Source organism: Electrona antarctica (genome assembly GCF_951216825.1).
Source record: "Electrona antarctica genome assembly, chromosome: 2".
Classification (NCBI taxonomy): domain Eukaryota; kingdom Metazoa; phylum Chordata; class Actinopteri; order Myctophiformes; family Myctophidae; genus Electrona; species Electrona antarctica.
The window spans coordinates 18,560,989-18,581,215 of NC_136807.1; the positions used below are offsets into that span (position 1 = coordinate 18,560,989).

At 41.5% G+C, this 20,227-nt stretch overlaps 2 protein-coding genes across 5 annotated transcripts in view; both read right to left on the reverse strand.

Annotated features, from left to right (window-relative positions):
- dgkaa (diacylglycerol kinase, alpha a) overlaps positions 1–6,868 on the reverse strand; it is a 25,251-nt gene extending 18,383 nt beyond the window's left edge. Inside the window, exons 1-2 of one of the 4 annotated variants that reach the window (XM_079529812.1) lie at positions 6,753–6,840; positions 53–68 (exon numbers count right to left, since the gene is read on the reverse strand). Coding sequence is in view for 1 of the 4 variants with exons in the window: in XM_079529809.1 (XP_079385935.1) it covers positions 2,518–2,527 (10 nt within the window). In the remaining 3 variants the exon portion in view is untranslated. Of the gene's footprint in view, positions 1–52; positions 69–2,517; positions 2,568–6,752 lie in introns of those variants that run through there. The other 3 variants (XM_079529810.1, XM_079529811.1, XM_079529809.1) reach the window with 3 other exon arrangements.
- A 948-nt stretch (positions 6,869–7,816) lies between these two features.
- Positions 7,817–19,754, reverse strand: rnf41 (ring finger protein 41). Its single transcript, XM_079524096.1, has 7 exons — positions 19,619–19,754; positions 18,573–18,650; positions 18,277–18,392; positions 16,509–16,780; positions 14,026–14,161; positions 10,715–10,818; positions 7,817–9,789 (listed from the first exon to the last, which is right to left on the reverse strand). Exons 3-7 carry the CDS (start codon positions 18,364–18,366, stop codon positions 9,435–9,437), a joined length of 957 nt encoding a protein of 318 aa, XP_079380222.1. The 5' UTR covers positions 18,367–18,392; positions 18,573–18,650; positions 19,619–19,754; the 3' UTR covers positions 7,817–9,434.
- Positions 19,755–20,227: the final 473 nt, after the last annotated feature.

Consider the following 20,227-nt stretch of genomic DNA (forward strand, 5'->3'; position numbering starts at 1 on the left):
TTAGTCTGCCGCTGTATGAAACACTAAGACTAAAGCAAGCAAAAGAACATACCAGCTGAGCTTACACACTGCGCACCTTACCGACAATGGGGGGTGGGGGCGAGGGGGTAGAGCGGGAGGGCCAGAGAGAGGTCAAAGCATTTCAGTATTACATTTATATTCATGGTCTCCAACCGAGTGTTGCTCTGTCTCTAGTGCATGTAGCATTTCACATTTATTACTATCATCTAATTGGCCCAGAGGCCAATGCAACGTTCTATTAAAAATGATGTCAATCTAAACATATCCAAGTTTACAGATGCCTTGCAGTGCTCCCAGAATCAAAGGGAATGTTAACCCAAATTTGGCTTATAAAGGGTGGAATTAGTGGCGTTTGGAATGAATGAAACAAAACATCTGAGCTCAGTGAGATCATGGTTGGAGTGTTTGCCCTAAGACTATAAAAGTGGTACCCAATGCCTCCCTGCTGATCAGAGGTTGGATGTCCCTGCGACATACTACCATCATGGTCTGGGAGTGTACTTTAATTTTATAGTACAGCTGCATGCCTCATGCTAGAAAAACTGGACTATGGGCCACATGGCTCAGCAGCTGTTGGTTTCCAAGGCTATTTATTTTGGGGGTCCTTGACATGAAAAGGTTTGGGAACCATTGCATTAAACGACATTAAACTCACTTTGCCACTCACACTTACACTTATGCATGCGCACATACCCTCTATAGCTTTTATACAAATGTAGAATAACAATAGAATACCGAAAATACGTTTTGGCTCAACTGATGGACAGAGCACATGCCATTAGTCTCAATTCTTGCGCAGCCAACCTGGGGCCGAGTCCGACCTGAGGGCCGAGTCCGACCTGAGGGCCTTCTCTCACTTTGTGGCATTTCCTGTCTGTCTCAACTATAAATTAAAGCTTTGGAAAAACACAAAAGACAGACACACATCTCCTGGGTCATGGAAATGTGGTCTCATTCAAAAATCCCATAGACTTGTGTTCCAAAAACAAATAAATAAATACGGGCTCCGGGGAATGTATGTCACAGCAGCCAGGGCTGAACGGAGAGACTAAATGAAATAATCACGAATAACACCCACTCTGTCCATTTGACATGGAACCACTTGCTTTCTTTTGTTTCTGAAAGGGTCATGATGTCTCCACTTAATTCCTTTGAAAGGTTAGCAGAGCGTTGCCTGGCAGTTTTGTTTAGGCAGCCAATCAGGTGGGAGAAGTCTGAACAGAAAGCTAAGTGAAGCTAAAACTAGAAGATCGTTTCATCACTTCCTCACACACACAGGAATCTGCTATGACTTAGTTGTTTCCATATTAACTGTAAAATTAAGCTTTTTTTCCCCAAGTCTTTACTCCAACCATAAAACCTGTACTATAAATGACCACAAGATACAGGTGTTCTTTTCAAACAAAATGCAGTGCAGTCTATTTTATGTGCAAACAAACAATAAAATATATTTTACGCTGATATTTTTATGCCCTTCAAAGCTATCTAGCTGATCTAAGTTTACTGTGAGTGTCTGTTTTCCCTGATGGCCCGGCTGAGTACCATCATCACTGTCTGGTACAACAAGATTTCAGCCTATCTGAGTAATCTGACTCCTAACTTCCTGATTAGATAATTATTTGCATGCACAATGTTCACATGCAGAGTGGAAATCATTACCAGTGCGGCAAGCGATATTCACTGTTGGAATAATACATCTAACAAATTCTTGTCTTGGGTTTAGTTAGCTTCAATAGATTGCTTAGAGGACTTAGAGTTGACTGAGGAATTTATATGTAAGCCTGGGCAATATATCAATATATTTTTTTAAATACCATGATATGGCATAGGTGTTGTCTTTTCCTTGTTTGAAATGATGCATTACAAACAGTAAAGTGATGTCGATTAGAACAGTCAGATAAGACTGATCTAGCTACTCTATTATTTGCCTTTCCCCACTTTGTTATAATAATATAATAACTTAGTTATAATCATAACTTAATTATTATAATATAATAACTAAGAATAACTAAGTGGACTATATATTATAGGCATTACTGATGATTCTTTTTTTTTATCGCATTGGGATGTTAAGGCCTGTCTGTGGATTTCAGAGTGTGACTACATAATAACTACATTTGGAAACATGGAAAATGTGGAGACAGAGAATTTTGACTTGTGTCGCGGTAAAATCTCAGATAATATAAGTATAAGAAAAGAAAAGTATAATTTGCTAGAATTTGGATAGTTGTGGTTCGGTCCCCGGTTTGGAGTCTGGACTTTGAGAATCAGGGCACTAGGACACTACTTAAACAAAGAAGAACACAGCAATTGGCAATAACTACACTCAGATAAACCTCTGTTTGGAGTTTATTCATTCTAACCACACAAGGAGCAAAACCCTTTGTATCAGTAACTAAACAGTAGTTAAAAGGTGGTTGCATATGATAATTAGTGCTAAACATCATCCTTCCAAATCACTGACCAATGTACACAAGATTAATTTTAAGGTATGACCTTTTTCCATGCAAGCTCATGTTTGTGCAAGCTGTCATAACGCCCACGCCCACGCCTTGTGTCAAGGAAATCTGCCGTTTTGTAAGGTGCAAGCAGTGGTTGGAAAGCCTGGGTCGGGTTCTCTGCACAGTGACGCAATTCACGGCTGATGTCTAGGGTTGGTTTTCCTACTGACATCACAACAATTATTTTCACTGAATTCTTTGCAGATTACTTGAGGTTAGCAGAGGGTAAAGGAGGAACATATTTCTGTTGCTATGGAAAGTGTTTCCCCCATCAGCTGCCCTCTGTCAGAGCCATGCCATGGGTGACTGACTCATGTAGAGAGAGGGAGGGAGGGAGGGAGGGAGGCCAACCCAGACGAGGGGGAGCTCTGGCCGTCTCTGAGTCTTCCCTCCACCTCGCCACCCACGCCACAACCCACGTTTGGCCTTCTAAACCAGAGGCAGCTTCTAAATTGCATTCTACAGGCAGATGCTACTGTGACTCATTACACGAACAAGGGAATACTCCCTTACTATAAATGGAATGTATGCTCAAGAGGTCATTTCTCAGGTCAAGCTTTTACTGTACTGTATGTTACAAACCAGCAGTAAGATTCCACTTAACTGAACAACAACAGAAAAGAAAGTTAAACTTGTTCATGTCTACCTGGCTACCACTAGAGCTAGTCCCCTTCCAACTGTTGTGACATCTTGGGGTAATATTAAGGTCTGAGTAGGTTGTTAGTGAAAGCTACAACATGTGTGGTGACTCTAGAGCTAAAAATAAATGAGAATAACTGTCACGATTCAAATAAGAGAACTAAGAGAACATTCACCACAGCATGAATCATACCATTCTGGGAAAATGTAGGCGAGGCCTGATTTCCTTTCTCCCTGGCTTCAAAGTGTGTACTGCCCATCATTCTAAGTTCTGACTTGAATATAGCTTATGTAATAGGCTTTGTTTGTGTGGAGGCAGCCTAGCTTGTACTTCACTCGAAAGCAGAAAAACCTCAAACCCGCCTAGACTTGTGAGAGCACAAGTAGTTTTACCCGTTTGCCAGTCTGTATGCAAAATTAAAACAGTACTGCACATCTGAATAAAAACAACAATAACATTAAAATTATCACTCTGCCTATTCCCTTTAATAGTGATTTGTAACATCATTATTGTAGAGCATGTAAGGCAACGTTTATGTGTTTTGTATTGTGTACTTCACTGAGATCAGTCCAAGTCTGTTGCTAAAGTGAATCTTAAATCAGTCACAGAGTCTAACATCATAGTTATTATTAATACATTAATACAGAATTTCTGTGGAGAAATTTTTACCAAATACAAAGGTTTGCGCTGACTGATATCATCACTGTTTTATCCGTGTTATAAACCAGTAGCCTATACTTAAAACTATGAATCACTTATCCTTCAGAACACTATGATCTCATTCTAGTCCATTTGCGCCCTCTAGTATCTAATATAAATATTAACAATTGCGCCAATTCACTACATTATTGATCCCTTGACTAAAAACGTCCCTGAAGGCAGTAATGGACAGACAGATGATACCACATACTGTAGATTCCCCAGTTCTGATCTGCTTTCAGATTTCCCTGTGCTTTTTAATACATGAATGTGGTCATTGAATTGCTTACAATTGTGTATACAATAACAATAAGGTACCGTAGTAGTAACAATATTAATCACAGCTTAACTCCCACCCACTAGGTGTAAACAAATGAACATCTCTTTGTTAATGAATAATAATAATTAGACATATTTGATCCCACTGGGGAAATACAGTTTCAGCTTCACCCAGCTGATTATTGTTCAAGTTGTCACACTTGAGCACAGGAGGGGAGCAGTTAGGGGTTAAGCGCCTTGCTCAGGGACACCTCGAAACATTGCCATGGCCTGGAATCAAACCTGAGAGCTTCTGTTTCCAAAGCGGCCTCTCTAACCATTCAGCTATGGAGGTTGGAGGGTCATTACTTTAGGCACTGATGGTAGGAGCTTTACAAACGGCTGGCTAGTTTTTCAATAGGACCTTAGACTAAAGTGACATTTTAATTTCAATCTATGGGAAAGACATCAGCAAATATAGGGTCAGAAAGCGCACATTAAAAGACTGTGATGCTTGTGCATTAGTGCAATGTGTAACAGAAGACCAACTTCTCAGGTGAGAGAGAATGTCAATGCAGGACATGATCAGATTGTGTCAGTAAAAACAGTCCATTGACAATATTTGCAGCACCTATAACCCTCTCATTACGAGACAAATGCACATTTGAGAGTTCAGTGGTGCAACAATCATAGTAACTGGTCTACAGAGATGAGGAAAACATCATAGTCAGATGAGTCCTGCACTATACTCTCTACAAATCGATGGGTGTATATACAGGCATACACCAAGAGAACGGTGCAGCCATGAATGCTTGACCCTGACAGTGAGGGTCTTTAGTGGCTCTGTTATGCTATTGGGGCATTTTCCAGGCATGGACGCATGGTTTGGGTCCACTTATGTCCCAGGGAAGGGCCACTGCAAATTAATACAAAGTAGAAAGTACAAACTTTACCCCAAAATGAGGTAAGAGGGACTTCTGCATCAGGCCGGATGATTGTATAGGGTGTGTATACGTTTGTATACTTTGATCAATATTCTATCTATCTATCTATCTATCTATCTATCTATCTATCTATCTATCTATCTATCTATCTATCTATCTATCTATCTATCTATCTATCTAAAGTAATTTGGAATGATTTTTGGTCAGGCAGTGAAGGTGGGGGAGGGGAGAGCGGGGTGACATGCAGTAAAGGTCTTGTGTCAAATCCAAAACGGGGCCAGCTGCGCCTAGAAGGTATACTATCCTTATTCATATGGTAGTAAGATGAGCTCTTACTCTATGAGCCCAGATCACCTTTGTTGACATATATTTCTGTTCTGATGGTAGTGGTCTGACTGGTCTCTTCCAGAATGATAATGCCCCCATGCCATCCACACGGCACATGATGTGAATCATATACAGTTAAGTATGCTATGCTCATCATTTGGACACCCAGGGGAGAGTTTAGACCTGCTCTCCACCACCATCATCAAAATGGCAAATGAGGGAATATGTGTTGTTGAAGGGTTTTCCATCCCTCCAGTAGGATTCCAGAGTCTATGCCAAAGCACCTTTAAGCTGTTCGTGACTATGTGGTGGCCAAAAACCTTACTAATGCACATTTTTGTTTTTTCCTTCAATTTGTCACCCATCTGTAGGATATAGTGTGTGTGTGTGTGTGTGTGTGTGTGTGTGTGTGTGTGTGTGTGTGTGTGTGTGTGTGTGTGTGTGTGTGTGTGTATGTGTGTGTGTGTGTGTGTGTGTGTGTGTGTGTGTGTGTGTGTGTGTGTGTGTGTGTGTGTGTGTGTGTGTGTGTGTGTGTGTGTGTGTGTTGACACAGACAGACAGACAGACAGATAGACAGATAGACAGATAGATATAAAGATAGATAGATAGATAGATAGATAGATAGATAGATAGATAGATAGATAGATAGATAGATAGATAGATAGATAGATAGATAGATAGATAGATAGATAGATAGTCTGGATAGATGTGTTTTTTATTATTTATTTTACGGATTGGTAGCTTGTCATCAATAGGCTATCTTTGTTGGCAGAATCCATTTACCTGTAGAAAAAGTAATAGTGGAATCCCTTGCATCCAGATATCTTACACTTTATGCCCCAACATAAAATGTAAAGCTGTAGGCCAGTAGGCCTATGTCTGAATGTTCCTGAGTCTATGACTTCCAGAATTCTTAATATATAGCACAGAATGATGGACGAATTCCCCTTATTGGTAACTTCAGTAGCTTTATGGAAACCAAATGGCACACTGCAAAAGCAGCTGATGCGGCCCGTCTATCAATAGTAAACCCCACAATAGGACAAAATGTATTTTCATGTATGTAGCCTACTGTACATTCAACTATGAATAACATGAAGAAGCTCTGATCTTTTTGTAGATCAGCTGAATTATTTTACTAAGGCAGGTGTATCCGTACCATTCTTAGTAAAATGCCAGCTATAACAGTACTGTAAGCTGAAAAAGACATGTCTGCTTATTCCAGATGCGAAACTTGACAGAAGCGCAATGAACGGTCTAATAACAGTATTCACATTTATCAACTATTCAAAGCTGCAGTCTGCACTGCACTGAACTTCAATCAGTGCGATGACTGGAGCGCTATTTTAAGGGTTTGGTTACCTTTCTGCGTCGACCCCGCTGGACTTCAAGTTGGCAATCGGTAGGTGAATGTCCACATAATAAGCCCTGGCTATTTCCAAGTGCGAGTCCGACCGATGAGTTGAACGGGGCGCTGCAAGTCGACGGACAGAAGGCAACAGCAAAATGTGACAAATGAGGGAAAGACTGACGCCCTCCCACGCCCGACTCAGTCAGAGACAGAGTATGAAATGTTCTTCATAAAGCACCGCCTCGAACTAGCGCCTGTACGTGTACATGCACTTTGCCCGACGGTGTGGCTTACTCTATATTTACCAAGTACACGTGTTAACAATCTAGTTTAACCTCTTTTTGGCCAAGTGTAGCTATTGGCATGCTAACGTAAGTACTGTATGTGACCAGATGTATGACTGAAATTGTAACATTGTGCAGCACTGAGCAGTCAGGGTCACTAAACTAATAGATGATAAGCCTTGCAGTCCAGCGGACAGTTCGGACACTAGCTCCAGAGCTCTATGCACCAGAGATATCAGGACACCATCATTTGTGCTGCACTAAAAGAGCAGCGAGCCCTGCATACGACATTGTAGACTGTGCTGCCTGGCTGGCCACATGACAAAATTATGTTTATGGACAATAATAGTTCAAGCATGCCATTGGGTAGATCACATGCCCACATTCCATGCAATGACCACAAAGGCAAAGGCTTTAGACTACAATGGGGCTAGCCAGAGCAGATACCGGACATTTACCACACCCGTCCAATGACTACACTATAGTAGACAGACGGACGGACAGGCAGTCAGTCCTCCTGAGGCAGCATAATTGCTGGTGTGGCACTCCCTCCTTTTTAGCATCGTCAGCTTTTTCAGATTTCATAGCCTGATGTTTAAATAAATTAATAGTCGATGACCTTAAACAAATGTATGCTTTTTTAATGAATGGCTCATCGTTTCATATTTAGCTGAACTTCCCCAGAGAATTATACCCAAAGATCTGGTGACATGATGTGGTAAAAACAAGTAACTGCACGGAGAGGAAAAAAAGAAATGTCCTAAGAAAACTCTTTTACACACTCATTTTATGATCAAGTTTGAGATTTTATTACTTTCTTGTCTGTACAACACAGCACATAAGACACAAAAACAAACTCATTGATAGGGGGGAAATAAATGACTTCAACCCTTATGTCTTGTCTACTGCTATTGGAGACATTAAGTCCAGTTACCATTAAGTCTTACTTGTTGGCCTCATAGTAGTACAATTTTCTCATTCAGAAAAGAACCATGGGACTGAGTTTACAACTACCATTATACAGAAAAGCTGTCAGTATGAGCAGTTTTACTAACGGAATACTGGGAAATAAACATATATTTAAAGCATAAAACATTTTCAACAACTTAGGAACCATATAGCATACAATGTGAACCATTATGATTTGTCAAAAAGAAAATGTATTACACATGATCCCAAATGTTAAACTTCCATTGTAGCACTTCCACTGGACCCAACATATCGACTATATACAACCAAGGCAACAAAACACAAAACAGTGTTTTCTCTTTATCCTGCAATGAACTTCAACTGTATTGAAAAGGCAAATTTACATACATCTTCAAGCATGTTCATGTAAAAAGGCAACACAATAAATAAATCCAATGGCACACAAATTTGGACAATCTAAAATGAGAAGCACGTCTCATGAATATTCACAAGAACAAAGAACAAACGATGCAAAAGAAAAAAAAAACTTTCTGAGTCAACATCCCTGGAGACAACAAAACAAAAACTCACAGGGGTAGTGTGGCCTAGTGGCATACGTGACAAGAGCGTACCACATAAATAAGGCCAGTTATAACCGACCCGAGGCTCTTTACTGCATGTCATCCCCTGTGCCTCCTTTCCTGTTTTTGTTCACTGCCTCTATCACAATCTAAATAAAGCAGAAATGCAGAGGAAAAAAAGTGTTCTTAAAATAAAACGGCATGGTTAGTGCACTGCCCATAATCTCCTTGAGCCACGAGGACTTGAGTTTGAATTAAACTCCTGTTCAATTAAATTTCACTTGTTTCCTCAATCTCAGCCCTAGTACACCCACCGTTTAATAAGCAAAAAATTACACCCCCCCCCCCCCCCCCCGGAAAACAAACATCTTAACAAAGAGCTAATCACAGTCTAATTACAGTTAGAGGAATAGATGGATAATGTTTATAATTCAATATAATATTTCTATATACAAGTGTTTATACATTTTTGAGGACATTGAATGGAGGGATCAGAGAAGCCTATTACCATAAGGACATGATGCTGAACAATCAGGTCGTGTAATGCACAACATAATTGAATCACACTTGTAAACATTTCTTCTTATATAATTCTGTAGCCATCATGTCAGATTAAATACTCATTCAACAGGCTCAATGACCATATTCACAAAGCGGCCATCACACTCTTCCATCGTAGTTGGGAGTGTTAATCCCCCGGATACAACATAAGAGCAAAATGGCCACCATAAAAATATGGTCAATAATGTCCTTGTTTTAAGGCAAAGGTAGCAAGCTTGTGAGTGAACCTCCTTTAACCAGATAAAAAAAAATCCAGACATACTTTAGAATTTATTCGAAATAGGAGATTGCACTCAACACAAGCCCCCCAAGCAAAGCAGCCCCACTTGTCTCTGAACCAGCTTCACAAGCTGTGTGGTTATAAGATCTCCTCCACTCCGTGGGCAAAGATCATGACCAGACCGGGTTCCAGAATCATGTCCTCTCCCATGTGTTGGTTCTCGCATGCCATCACTACCACTGCCTGCTTGCCAGGGATGCGTTTAGCCACGTAGTTCTCATAGTAGCGCCTGTTCATCTGCCTGGTCTCCAGTGTGGCCAGGCCCTGCGGCCAGTTGCGCTCATGGGCATTCTCAATCAGGTCATTGACAATGGACAGGGGGCAGCCGCTGTCGATGAGGGAGCGCTTGATGACTGCCTGGAGTACAGCATCAGGAGTGGAGATCATACCTCCCCAGCGTGTCACTCTGGCTGGTTGCATGGAGTTGACCCACCTTGACAAAACAGTAAGGGGAAAGATATTGTGAGGCAGAAGTCAGACAGGCATCCACACTAAGAACTAAACATTGCATCAACCAAATCCAGAAATCCCAAGTTGGGCGGGTCTTAAATGCTACTGTAGGAGTGGGATGTGGTACAGGAGAAGTACTAATAATAATATAATAATATAATATGTAATATATATATATGTAATATATAATATGTAATAATAATAATATATCAGACTTATAATAGTGTACCAAAAGACATATATATATATGTAATATATAATATGTAATAATATATCAGACTTATAATAGTGTACCAAAAGACACTTTACAGAAAACAAGACAAATAACTTTATTAAAGGACATAACAAAGAGAGAACACTGGCTAAAAATAACTAAAATAGTTCAAATAACGGTGCCGGAGATTAGCTGGTAGCACGCACACACGCACGTTAAAGGACAAAGAGCGAACACACACACACACACACACACACACACACACACACACACACACACACACACACACACACACACACACACACACACACACACACACACACACACACACACACACACACACACACACACACACACACACACACACACACACACACACACACACACACACACACACACACACACTTAGAATGATTAAAAATCACACCCGTGTGAACTGAGTGGTGCAAGGTCTTATATAGCCTGATCTGTGGTGACGTAATGTCAGTGACCATAGTAACCATGCTCACCTGTGCACGGACACGTACACAGGTACACGGACACATACACAAACATACAGACAAAGCTGGTTGTTGGAGTGGTTTGCACCACTCAAAAACTAAAGGCGATGGTGAAGGCAAGTCTGCAGAGGTGGGTTTTGAGTGTGATTTTAAAAGAAGAGGGTGCTTTAAGTTGGGTTGTTTGTGATACTTACTCCAGTATCTCATTATACTCTATGCTCTCCTCGAGGTTCTGCAGGTTAGGGTTAGCACTGCGGATTGCTCTCATGTAGGCTTTCAGCAGCTGAATATCCCGCTTCTAGGAGAGTCAAGACACTCAGATAAGGGAATGCATTCACACAAACTATACTGGCTAAAAATAGTTGAGACTGGTTCATTTGCTTCTATATAAAATGGGCCCTTGGTATGACTAAGGTTGCTTCATTTGCCATTATTAGACAAATTGCTGAAAGAACTTTTTTAGATGAACAAAAAGGCAAACTGGGGGTGAAGAAACGCAATGCGTGTCAATCTTGGCACAAGATGGTTAGGCTAGCGCTATGGATCCAATTACATTACATTCTCAGTAAATCAATGAATCTTATTTCAGCCAACAAATCAATCAGCTGATTAAAAGTTTAAAACAATAGTTTGGCATAAAGAATATATTACATATAAACATTTTGGTAAGGCTTTTGTCAATAAATGCTCTCAAGTTTGATAACCATAAGATTCCCAACGCACACACATATAGGCTATAGGTATTCACGCACACACATGCACCCACCCAACGACATCCACTCATCTGTAATGCTGTATTCATAAAGATTAAAACTAAAATAGGTTTGAAATGTTGGCTTAATGAATTGGACAGAGACTGGCCAGCCTGGTGGACCACATTCCAAATTCAACTTTGCCCAAATATGCAGTGTGTTGTTTAACCTCAATGTGTCGGCATGGCATCGGGCTCAAAAAAAATCTCTCAGCTCCATCCATATATGGGCTCAAAAGGGGCATACCCATACACATGCATATACTTAAAGGACAACTTTAGTTTTTTTCAACCAAGGTTCATGTTTTAGGTTGTTATTAGAGAAAGTAAAAGATGAGTGTTCATTTTTCTTCATTTGCTGCTTTCTTTCGTTTTAGGGATTTTAGCTGTTTTTGACAGGGGGGCGGGGGCATTCGAGCATGGGGCTAAATATTTATTTCTTTACAACATTTTATAGCGATTTATTTTTTTATTATTTACTATAGTCCTACTAGACCCCAATAAATTACATCTGGCCACAAAAGATCACAGGATCTACTGTATGTGAAGGTAGCCTACCAGGGGGAAGCCAGCCACACTGCGTGTCATAGGCTCAATGTCAGTTTGACACATTCAGTAGATCCCGTGATCTTTTGTGGCCGGATGTAATTTCTTGGGGTCTAGAAGGACTATAGGAAATAATACAAAAATAAATCGCTATAACATTTTGTAAAGAAATACATATTTAGCCCCATGCTCGAATGCCCCCGCCCCCTGTCAAAAACACCTCACCTTTTACTTTCTCTAATAACAACCTAAAACATGAACCTTGGTTGAAAAAAACTAAAGTTGTCCATTAAGCGATCTCCATATATGGGCGGATCGGCTGTGCAACATAAGTGTGAACTAAAATAAACTAAATAAATAGGCTTTTCAATAGTATAAAATGTATTGCAGAGAAAGAATCTACCAAGCATTTTGTTTTTTAATATTTATATATATAAAAGGAAGGAAGGCTGTCACCATAATCTCACCACTGCCATGTCATGAAAAACATCATTTGGATATGTGGAATGAATTATGTAATGGTAGCTTCATCAGCGTAAATCGAAAAGAAACGGATAGGACTCATTCTGGGCTCTGAAATATGTCTGATTGTCAGTTCTGGCAATAACAGGGACCTCAACCATTCAACACAGAAAAGAACATGGCAGGCATGTCCATTGAGTTCAGTGGAGTAGTGGGGCCATGTTATGAATTTCTTGATATGAATGACCAAAAACACATTTGAACACAGACATTTACAGTCTACTGATGAGTAGTGTCAAGGCCATTCACACCAAGGGACGCAACAAAACAACTACCTCTGCATCCACGGGATGCACTTCTGTACTACTGTACTGTTTTTTTATTCTAGTTTATTTTACTATAGCTTTAGTTAAAATAATCATTTCTTCTTCTGTTTTCTACATGAATATAACCACATTATAACCATATAAAATGAAATGGGAGTTAAATGCTGCAAATGCTCCTAACGCCGTTGAAGTGGGACTCATCAAATGTCCCTGGGACTCATCCAAAAGAGCATCCCTGCATCCCGGGACTCATTACATTGAAAACCTATTTACAATACTGAAATGTTTAAAAAATCGTATAAAGACAACTATAGTCGTGGATGATATCGATTACATCACTTTCAGCACAATTTTATGAATGACATTGACCAGCATTGACAGTCATTCAAACCTGGGATGCATCCGTCACTCCCCTGGGAAAGTTCTTACTAAAGGAGATGAGACGACTATTAAGAATAGCTAAGGCTAGCCGATAGCCTGGTAGACTAGCTGTCATTACCTCAACTATCACACCTCCTTATACTTTCAATTATTTAACACTTTCCCTTCCATTCACGACTCACAAGTTACATGAGTTAATTGAGGCTCAATGCATTTAAATGGCAATGGAGATGGGCTGCGAGTGGCTCCGTCTTTCGCTCGTTGTTATTGAACGGCCGCTTGGATTCTTTTTTAACACGACAAGCGATTACACATCCGAGATGCCCCCTCACTTCCCACCTTCAAATCTGCACTGAAAACCCACCTGTTCACAATCGCATTTCCAAGCTGATGTGTTTTTAAAACGTGTTATATGCACTGTTTTATTGGTTTTATTGTTATAATTGTTTTTTTCTAATAAAGTTGTCCTTTTTCTTGTTCCCCCCCTGGCCCCAACACATGTAAAGCGTCTTTGAGTGTCATGAAAAGCGCTATATAAATCCCAGATATTATTATTATTATTACACAATTTTAAGGCGGATTATCATGAAACGGAACGATGTCGTCGGTGCGGTGGTTCTTCAAAGGTTAGTGAGAACTAGGCAGTGAGATGGAACTCACGATTATTTAATCCCGCAGTCAAACTGTTAATCATATGCACTGTGCTGATCAAGGTAGACTGAAAGCTCAAAATAAAGTTAAACGCTGCACACAAGTGTGAGTATATGCATACCAGTACATGCATATACCGGTACATGCATTGGTGTTATCCAAAATTAGCCATTCTGGATTTCTGCAGTGCTGGAAAAACTGTCTATTGCTCCCAGCAAGGTTAGACCTCTGTTTTAATCACTTTGGCAGAGCCAAATTGCAAACAATGGGACCACCCAGAGGCTACAATTTGCCTTTTGGGTGTTGAATGTTCTCTTGGCAAATTTCAATAATGAGCAAGTAAGCAGAGCCTGGTGTATTTATGTGCAAGTAAAGTGAGCGTTCTTACTTGTTCCCCCAACTGGTGCTTATGCTCTACAACAGTTCTCTCCAGCTCTGAAATCTTAGTTTGCTGCAGTTGCACCACACTTCGTAAGTGCTTGATGCACTTGTGGTTGGGCATCTCATCTTTGGGCATTTCTAGCCTGCAGGCAGAGGAAGAGATGGAACAAAAGGAGGAAGAGAGGAAAACTACTTCGTTACAGTTTCTCTGATAATATATTCATGAAGCCAGAGAAAACGTATTTCATGTTACACAAGTCCAACGCTACATGCAAAGCAGTTTGACACCCGGGCCCTTGTCTGGCCTCGGCGGCCTGTGGGATGATTTTGGGAAGGAATTTATAATACACTCACTGGCCACTTTATTAAGTACGCCTGACCAACTGCACGTTAATGTAATTTCTTTTTGTCTCCACCAGGCCGAAGGCATGGGGAGAGAGTATGTTTTGCACTCCGTCCGTGTGTCCGTGTGTCCGTCCTTCCGTCCTTCCGTCCTTCCGTCCGTCTGTGAACAGCTAATCTCCGGCACCGTTAACCCGGTCGATGCCAAACTTTGCACACACACTCCCTGGATGCCAACGATGAACCTCTGCCCCACATTTTCCAGAACGGCCTGTTATAGCGCCACCATGAGGCAGCTTTTCACATTTGTTACCTAAAACTGCACCGATCTGCGTGAAACGTTGCATGCACACTCCCCAGAGGCCGAGGACAAACCTTTGACCTGCATTTTCCGCATCTGCCTTTTATAGCGCCACCAGGAGGCCGACTCTTGTAAAACACATTTTTTGATATTACTCCTCCAGATTCTGTTCAAAAATCTCACAAATCGTTACACAGTATCTCTATGGTCATGTGCTCAAGTTGGATCTGTCCCATATTTCATATTCCATCCTAATACTAGGCTGAGGAATATATCCCACCCTTTTCACATTGGCCTGTTATAGCGCCACCAACAGGTTGATTTTTGCAAAACACATTTTTGGAACAAAATGCCTCAAATCATCCAATTGCCATCAAAGGCGTATGAAGAAATGGCAAACGGTACACATGATCTCTGTAGTCATGTGATCAAGACGAGTCTGTTGGATTTCTCAGATTGTACACTGATTGGCTAAGATTGCCTTCCAAAGTTTTCAGGAGTGGCCCGTTTTGTACAAAATGCTGCACATGTCCTGCTCATCCAGAATTCTATCCTTAGAGATGCTATGAGTGATCTGGCTCTGCATTTCCTCAACAAAATGAAGAAAATTGTTGCAAAAACAAATAAAAAAAAACATCTTCCTAAACATTTTGCCAAACATCACACACACTCCTATCCTCCTGGTGGAGACCTGTGCCCGGAAGGGCACTTTTTCTAGTTTTCCCTTTTTTTTGCGGCTTTCGCCTTTTATTTTATATTTTTTATAGGAGGGACAGACAGTAGGCTGACAGGAAGGAAGGGAAAGGAGAGAGATGGGGGAGTGACATGCAGTAAAGGCCGTCGGGATCGGGAGTCGAGCCCGCGGTACACTGCCAGACTCGGACTACTGGCCAAGGTGCCTGGACCGCTGAGACACGGCCCAGGCTGTTAATGCAATTTCTAATCAGCCAATTACATGGCAGCAACTCAATGCATTTAGGCATGAAAGCGTGGTCAAGAAAGACGATCTGCTGCAGTTCAAATGTTGCAGCCGAAATTGAGACTCATCAGACCAGGCAACTATTGTTGAGCTTGAGTGAGTGTATAAATAGTAGGACTTTAATTTTAACTTTATATTATAAATGTTTTAAAACGTGCTATAATATTCAGGTCCATTTATTATGCATCTCAATGGCAGACAATCAGACGATACTCTCTCACCATTATCTCTCCTTATTACACAGCTTGGTTGAATGCTTAATTCCGATTGGTCAATCACTGAATTCAGTGGTGTGTTATTTCTGGATAATGACTGCTGAGCTCAATAACAGACCTTTGTCTAATCAAAGGCTCAGAGCACTCGCTGCGCTGCTTGGATTTTGAGCCATATCCAACAGGACATAGTGGTCAGGAGGTGGAGGTCTTTCTTTCTAGCTCCGCTCCACTGAAGGTAAGAAGTTATTTGGGTTACATCATTCCTTCTGATGTAACAAGATCTACCAGCCAAGGGCTACCCGGTGGCTCCGCCAGAAACTGCAAGGACCCAGAGTTTGAATACAACTCATGTCATGTCTCCCTTCTCACTAAACTCTACTATCTAATAAAACAAAAAGATTTACCAGCCAAGCTTCATAGTATACCAACTGGTTGAAAAGAATTAACATTTATAGATGTCAGAAACTATCCACAATTTTTGGGACTGAAATATAAAGTGTATACATTCCATGTCTTTACTTGGTTTTGACTGTAAACATGTTGATTAAATTAACATCAGAGAGATCCGTTTATCCTCTGTGTCCAATTGAAGCCTGTGCAAACAACATTCCAGACACCTTAGTTTCCACAGTGGAAATATGGAGGTTACTCACCCACAACCCTCCTCACAGTTGACAGGCCTCTTGGGGTTGTGTTCACAATCCTTCAGGTGCGATTGCAGTTGGTCTAGCCGTAAAGTGGCCGTGCAGCCGAATCCTGCATTGTCACAGCCGATCTGAAGCTTAGATAGCATATTGCGCATGATACGCGGAACAGGCCGGAGGTGGGCTAGTGTCACCACTGTGCGGTCTACAGGGCAGATCTGCTGCTGGGCGAACCACTGAGTGATGCAGGCATTGCAGAAAGCATGCTCGCAGTGTGGGGCCTGTAGGGTAAAGTCAAAATACCAAATGAGATGATGAACTTAAGATGAATAAAAACAATATAGGACGCAATAGCGGTTTGTCTTTTAGAGGGGCGCTATGTCCAACTTTTCGTGTCTGTGTAAACACAAACATTGAAGCCAAAAGTGAGGACAGAAAAGTGAGGACACAAATTGTGATTGGCCGGAATGACATTTGTATTGATTTCATTGGCTGAGCACAGAATGATGATAAGAGCGCGAAACATCATGTCCACTAGGTGACGATACGAATATAATCGGCAATCGTGGATTGGATGAGTCTATCGCCAAATATTTTTATTGGGCAATTTTATTTTGCAAAATAATACGCAACCTTATCGAAAATTCAAATATAGCCTTACAAGTGTGAGCAAAATGCGAATCAATTTGGGCCAGCAGCCGTCGGTAGAAACCCTTGTAATGGTATGTTCCTGCCAAAGCAGCCCACAGCAGCATTGGGGTCCGACGCTCCGACCGTCCGGGAAGGATAAGTTACTGTAGTAACTGTAGTAAGTTACTGTAATGTTGCTGTGTTTACGTCTGTCACTCCAGTCCGGACCCAGTTAAATAATATACAGTCAGACCAAATGCACACTGCTGTCTCGTGTCTCATCACCCGATGAAGTCGCCCGATGAAGTTGGGTGAAAAAAATAAAAAATAAAGAAAAGGAATAGACGAGGAGCGAATGACAACACGTTAGCATTGCAACAAGCTAAGCAAACAACACCAGCCATGGTGGCGATGTTAGCTTAGCTTGCTGCTGCTTGTCTGTTCAACTTCACTTCATCTCCGCTTGTAATTTATCTTATTTTGTTACCCTGACACCGGCGCTGCAAAAACAGACAGATGTACAAGCTCTCAACGCATAGCGAACGGCGCTGCAAAAACAGGCAGGATGCGACGCCTTGAGAGCTTGTAGATCTGGCTTTTTTGCGACCCGCAGTGAGCTGTTCTCACTTTCCTTTTATAACACGAATATATCGTCCATCAGCGATTTTGGGACAGACGATGGACAATTGGCATATCGCCCAAACTTAATGTCCACTATTGTGTAAGGTAGCCTGGAAACCAGACAAATCTGCCACAGGAAAAAAAATCCCTGGGGAGATTGGTCTGGCACTCCTCAGTTTGAATTACATTTCGCTCACCCCAGAGTTGTGGGTGACCAATCAGAGCCCACTATTCAAAGTGAGACTTTTTTGCTGTGACGCTGGAATTTGTTTGCAACTGCCCCTTGGAAATAAATCTTCCACACTTTAGTTCCAGACTAAATATCTACACAGTATTATTAGTCTGGCCATGCCAGGCTAGGTGTATATTCCAGTGTGCGGACCTTATTTTCTTTTCTATTATTCACCTCTGCCCGGCACCTGGCGTTTTTTATGGTAAGAGCACCCCTCACTTCACACGGGTGTGATTTTTTATTAAGGTTATGATCCGCCATGAACGTCTGATGATCTGTCATTATACAACTTACCTGCACTGGCTCTTCCAGTACTCCACTACATATGGGGCACAGCAGGTCTTCGTCCACCTCCCCTGAGAACCTGGTGACGTCGTACCCCATGGTACATTCCAGGGACCCACAATCGCCTGATAAAATGACAATTGATGAACAAGACAGGCTTCCAAAAAAATTGCCCGAGTCAATAAATATAAGATAAAGACACAGTAAATCCAAGTGGTCATTTAAGTCTGAGTTAAATTGACACTAACGATTTTGCTGTGTGCCATGAATAATGGCAAATGCCTTGGATGAATGTTTCATGTTACCTCACTCACGAATGAGCTGCAATGCTTCCATTCAGTGCCTGACAGACTGTCCTCCGATCACGTCATACAGATGACAACCTGTGTTGTGAGGCAGAGTTCACTCATTATTTAGTGTTCAACCATTGACCAAAAATAACACCATGCAAACAATGAAGTACATCATTATTCAATAGCAGAATGGAAAGGATCGACTTTGCAGGGCCATACCCATGATGGTCATCTTTGGCTGCCTGGTATATCAGTTTATCACCCTGGATGTAACTCAGCTTCAGCTGGGCACAAGCTAATGAGATTTGTCTGCCAGTGCCACCAGTGCCACTAGTGCGCTGTGCGCCCCCCCCCCCCACCCCCTATCAAAACATTCATTTCTAGAATGCAAAAAAATTCAACTAGTCTTATACATCATTTTCATGTAGTCATAATTTAAAAGCGTGATGCTAATCATATTAAGATAACAATGGACAGAAGTAAAGTTGATGCGGTTTGTTTCTCAGAATGTCAAATCAGTGTATCAGTCCTATTCATCTCCGCTAGCTAAAACAAAGATGTGATCGTGAGGATGTGAAGTGCCGCAGCCCTGGTCCCACATATATAACAGGAGAGAATCTTGGGTGTCCCCGTTGACTGTGGTGGTGACCCACTTTCGCAGCACTGACTGCACACACCATTGGAGGTGATTATTACCTTCTTCTCCCATCTAACTCAGCATTGCTTGCAAGGGGGGAGGGGGAGTAAAGGTAGTAAAGTACACGCTACACAGATACCTGCTGACATTACAAGCCTGTCTGATCATGTGGGTTCAACATAGTGATCGCATCAGACAGCCATCCAAATACTGTATCATCGAATATCCAAAGTACATATGCCAACTAGCGAAGCCACCTGTAATGCTAACGCTATCTCTCTAGCGTTGGCTAACACCGTTGGTTTCCTCTGGATGCCAGTAGCCACAAAGCAGTGTTCAGTCAAGGGTAAATAGACAGATAACCGGCCTTTACAATCGGAAGGATTCAAGCTTGGTGTCTAAATCGGTTAAGGAAACTTACATCAACACACAGCCGAAAACATAAAACAGTCGCGATGTATCCTTATGTCCAGATGTCTGTATGTAGCTTAAGTTGCTAGCCACGTCCCAGGCTACATCCTAGAGATCCTACGCTTCTGTGTCGCTGTACGTACTGGGGGCGTCAGGGCGTAAATGTAACGCATTTGATTGGCCCAAAACATCAATTTTTTCTTCCACTCTGTACCTTACCAGATGGCTCTGGTGTACACATAACAGTGTGATGGCTTATGATATTCATGTCATGTTTATGAATTGAGTGCACAGGACCGCAAGGACGTTTTTTGTACTATCCTTTTAGACTAGTGTCTGAGTGTAGGCTACTGCACTGTTTACAAAAAAAACATACAAAATTACAAATAGAAACAGACAAACTAAAACAGAACATATAAGAACATATAAGTATTTATATTGTAGTTTTTTGTGACTGGAGGTCGCAGTTAACTGAAACTTTGCGGTCTTTTGACACCTAACCCACAATCCCTGTCACTCTCCCCATCACTCTCCCCGTCACTCACCCCAGGCAAGCCAAGTAGTAACGGCTGCAGGCTGCCACTGGAAGCAGTAGGGAGGTTGTCCTGGGGCCTGCAGG